The sequence below is a fragment of the Aristolochia californica genome, unplaced genomic scaffold, assembly GCF_029961685.1.
Source record: "Aristolochia californica isolate CCGP_79_NKW_82.1479 unplaced genomic scaffold, dmAriCali1.0.hap1 SCAF_11, whole genome shotgun sequence".
In the NCBI taxonomy this organism is placed as follows: domain Eukaryota; kingdom Viridiplantae; phylum Streptophyta; class Magnoliopsida; order Piperales; family Aristolochiaceae; genus Aristolochia; species Aristolochia californica.
Window position 1 is genome coordinate 6,291,906 of NW_027181782.1, and position 4,072 is coordinate 6,295,977.

Sequence of the window (4,072 nt, forward strand, 5' to 3'; positions counted from 1 at the left end):
GAACTCCTTTCGTTACGAATCATGCTGAAAAAACGCAATACAGCTAAGAATCGTTAAGAATAACTCCATTGACAGCAACAGAATGCAGAAAAAAAAAAAAACCCAAAACGAGCACGACTTTAATACTTTTCTTTTTAGCGTTCATGACAACAAATGGAAAATTAAAACGGTTCGCCACTGAGAAATTCTGAAACTTATTTAAGTCTCCCCTTCTTTGCCTAATTGTCATTGCACTAAAGAGGCGGAGGACACTTGAGGATTTGTTCTTTCGGTCGGTAAGACTCTACTGATCTCTCTTCTCTTTCTTGTCGTCTTCTTTGAGTACAAAACACTTTTGCTTTCAGTGATTCTTTCTTTTTCTCCGTAAACTCCATTTATTTTTATCTTTTCTGTATCGTTTTCTCCGTAAACTGAAGTTGCAGTCCTTGTATGCATTTTTATGTAGATGAAGTTTCTTCAGTATATCATTATACTTTATTCATCTTCTTCTTTTTTGTCAATTCTAATCCCACTGAGGTCGATTGCAAGTCGTAAATCCAAGAGTTTATCTCCTGCGCACTGCTTGATGTGGATTTTTCACTATTTTTCAACCTTGTGTGGATTTTCCAAATTGATGAAATCTACAGAAAATTATTGGTTTTGGATGAAAAGTTTTTTTGATAATGGTGGGTATTACGTGTAATAGTGTCTATTAGGAGTTCCATTAAAATTCTAACAGTAATTGTGCTAACATTTTGTCTTTTAAATCTGATTTTTTGTTCTTCGAAATTGTTTTCCATTTTCCCTCTCAGGGCATCCAAACAAGAAAAAAACACCTAATCTTTTGTAGCTTATTTTCTCTTTCTCTTTCTCGTCTGTTCCTTTTCTTTTCTCTCCTCTTTCAGTATTCCAAACACAGCCCAGGCCAATAATCCCACCATCAAACGCAACACGTGGAAAAGAACCCAACAACTCCTGTTTGGTTTGCATGATGGGAAGTGCAACTTTCGATGTTGCTTTGCCTCTCCAATTTAAATAGAAATTCCACACTCCACCCTGTTTCTGTTGTTTAACCTAAATTAGATCAGGCAAACAATAATAGTCCGAACACTTTTGAAAGCTTTTCCTTTCCGACAATCTTCTCTTCCATTAGAAATTGTACTCCTCTTGTTTACCCAACAAAATCCAGGGTGAGGCTGAGCAGAGCCACTGCAGGTAGCAGATTAAAAGGAGTGGACCAAGAATTATCGGAAAGAATTTTCAAAAGTAGGCTCGTATATGTGTACCATCTGTACCCTTCCCTTAGATTCCTCGGCACCCACTGTGCTGTAAAAAAGCTTTTTGCCAGTGAAGTTGCAGCAACTAGCCTGTTTCTGAGCCCACCCCCCACCCTCCAGTTTTCTGCTGCTTTGGCTCTTCTTCATAACATGCTTTGTATGTTCTTCTTAATTTTTAAAGAGTCCCCAGAGTTGGAATTGAATTGATGATTGGGTGAGTTGGATTGAGAGAGTGGAAAACCAGGCTCACCATCTTCTTCTAGATTTGTAGACAAATGTCAGTGTAATAAAGAAGAAGATATGATTCTAAGACAAGAGTGTTGGACCCATTTTGAGGCTGCCAATGGAGACCAACACTGATACAGTTCACAGCAGTAATACAATATATATGGTGTGTCGTGTCTAGATAGTATAAATATTCTGAAGAGTTGAGCTGACTGGAAGGAATGGACGGGGAGTCCCCAGTGACCACACCAACGAATCAGTAAAGATTCCTGTCTGTGTATCCCCGACTTCCCCCAAGAAACGGCCTTGGCTTTTCCCTTCTCGCTCTTCCCGACTTATTTTACTCCCCTCTCACTTTCTCCATCCAATCGCATTTCCCTCTCTCTTTTCTTCTGTTTCTGCTTTGTATCGCTCTGTCTCTCTCTACTCAACATCAATCACCGTTCAGTTCTCCGCATCTTTAATTTATATCTTCTTTTTTTTTTGTCATTTATTATTTTGCTTTCACAAGTGTTTGAGAAAATCAGAAACGCCAATTCAGTATGTTGCCTCCACCACCGCCGACGCCGGTCGTGTTCGACGCTTCCGTCCTGCGCCGGGAGACGAACATACCGGCACAGTTCATCTGGCCTGATGCGGAGAAGCCTGGGTATGGGGAGTACGAAGAGCTTGTTGTCCCCGTCATCGACATCCAAGGCTTTCTCTCGGGAGACCCAGAAGCCACTTTGTTGACGACGAGGCTCGTGACTGAAGCCTGCTGCAAGCATGGTTTCTTCCATGTTGTTAACCACGGGGTCAGAGGGGAGCTGATCAAAGACATACACAAGCAGGCCGGTGACTTCTTCTCGCTTCCCCTGGTGGAGAAGCAGAGAGCTCAGAGGAAGCATGGGGAGAGCTGCGGTTATGCCAGTGCCTTCACGGGGAGGTTCTCTTGCAAACTGCCATGGAAGGAGACACTCACTTTTCATTACTCCACCGCTCCCCACTCTCCGAGCGATATGGTGGAGGATTACTTTGTCAATACCTTGGGCGATGAATTTCGTCTAACAGGGTAAGAAGATATCAAACTCTAATCTACTGGTTTATAAAACTAGAGTATCGTTTATAATGCGTTTCTGCAAAACTTTCTGTTTACAGGGAAGTATGCCAAGAGTACTGTGAAGCCATGAACACCCTCTCTTTGAGTATCATGGAGCTACTAGGCCTCAGTCTGGGAGTGGGTCGTGACCATTTCAGGGATTTCTTTGAGGGGAATGATTCCATAATGCGACTCAATTACTACCCTCAATGCCAGAAACCAGATCTCACTCTGGGCACCGGACCACACTGCGACCCCACCTCTCTCACAATCCTCCACCAAGAACTGGTGGGCGGGTTGCAGGTGTTCGTAGACGGAAAATGGCGAGCCATCCCTCCGCAACCGAACGCATTTGTCATCAATATTGGCGACACTTTCATGGTACTTGAGAGAAAACTGACTGTTGTAATTGCAAATTCGTGTTGAAAGAGATTTTATCGATCGAGTTCTGTACTGACATATACGGTGGGATTGATTTGTTGCAGGCGTTATCGAATGGGAGATTCAAGAGTTGCTTGCACAGAGCGGTGGTGAACAGCAAGGAGCCCAGAGTCTCTTTGGCTTTCTTTCTCAGTCCAGAGAAGAACAAGGTGGTGAGACCGCCAAAGGAGCTCATCGACGAAGATTACCCGAGAAAATACCCGGATTTCACATGGTCTACTCTCTTAGATTTCACCCAGAAGCATTACAGAACGGACGTGAACACCCTCGACGCCTTCTCCAACAGGCTTTCTCTGCCTATGAATTCCCAAATCGCTGTTCCTCCGTAGAGAACGCCTCAAATTGGCGGAAAAAAAAAATGGAAGAAAACAATCAATCAGCACCTTTAGACTCTAGTTTTCGAGGAAGAAAAAGAAGAATAGAAAAAAGAAGTTAAAGGGTAAAGAATAATGAATAAGAGGTATTTTTTGTTTTTCATTTTTCGTTTTTTTTTTTTTTTACTACCCAGTAGCAATGGAGCTCAAAACTCGACATGAAGGTCCAAAAACCAGTGGTTCCAATTAAATGATTGAAGAAACAAAAGAGAGTTTCTATAGAAACGAAGATGGTACACACGTGTACCGCATCATCAAAATCTTTCGAGTCAGGATTTCATGGTTGCAATGGGTCCCTCTACATGCGCATACAGCCTTGTCGCTTACCCAGAATTTTGTCCGATAGGGCTCTTGATAATGGGACAATAATAGTGAGGGAAAAGCTTCTGCAAATTCTTCTGTAGATTTCTCTTCCCTGCTTTCGTTTTGCTGTAAATTCGCTTATACAGAGAGATAAGTAAAGAGAGAAGGTGCATTTTGTCTTAATCTGTGTCGTCTGATGTTGCGACATTCTTCATTTGAGAAGAAAAGAAAAAAAAATTGCAGAAGCCACAGGCCAGAGAGAGATGACACAATCTCATGTGGAGATCGCACAGCCGCCAATACTAAGGACAAGGACTGCGCTCAAATACTTTCCTTCACATGGAAACCTTTGTTTTAGTTTCTTTTTGGTACTCGAGGTCACTACCAGACGCCAC

The 4,072-nt window shown here is 42.3% G+C and overlaps 1 protein-coding gene across 1 annotated transcript; it reads left to right on the forward strand.

Annotated features, from left to right (window-relative positions):
* Nucleotides 1-245: 245 nt before the first annotated feature.
* LOC137943933 (gibberellin 20 oxidase 1-B-like) lies at nt 246-3,730 on the forward strand. Its single transcript, XM_068789374.1, has 4 exons — nt 246-275; nt 1,993-2,532; nt 2,619-2,940; nt 3,045-3,730. Exons 2-4 carry the CDS (start codon nt 2,024-2,026, stop codon nt 3,327-3,329), a joined length of 1,116 nt encoding a protein of 371 aa, XP_068645475.1. The 5' UTR covers nt 246-275; nt 1,993-2,023; the 3' UTR covers nt 3,330-3,730.
* Nucleotides 3,731-4,072: the final 342 nt, after the last annotated feature.

Coding starts and splice junctions, on each gene's coding strand:
- LOC137943933 (XM_068789374.1), top strand. CDS start 2,024: ATGTTGCCTCCACCACCGCCGACGCCGGTCGTGTTCGACGCTTCCGTC. Junction 2,533..2,618: donor GATGAATTTCGTCTAACAGG/GTAAGAAGATAT, acceptor TTCTGTTTACAG/GGAAGTATGCCAAGAGTACT. Junction 2,941..3,044: donor ATATTGGCGACACTTTCATG/GTACTTGAGAGA, acceptor GATTTGTTGCAG/GCGTTATCGAATGGGAGATT.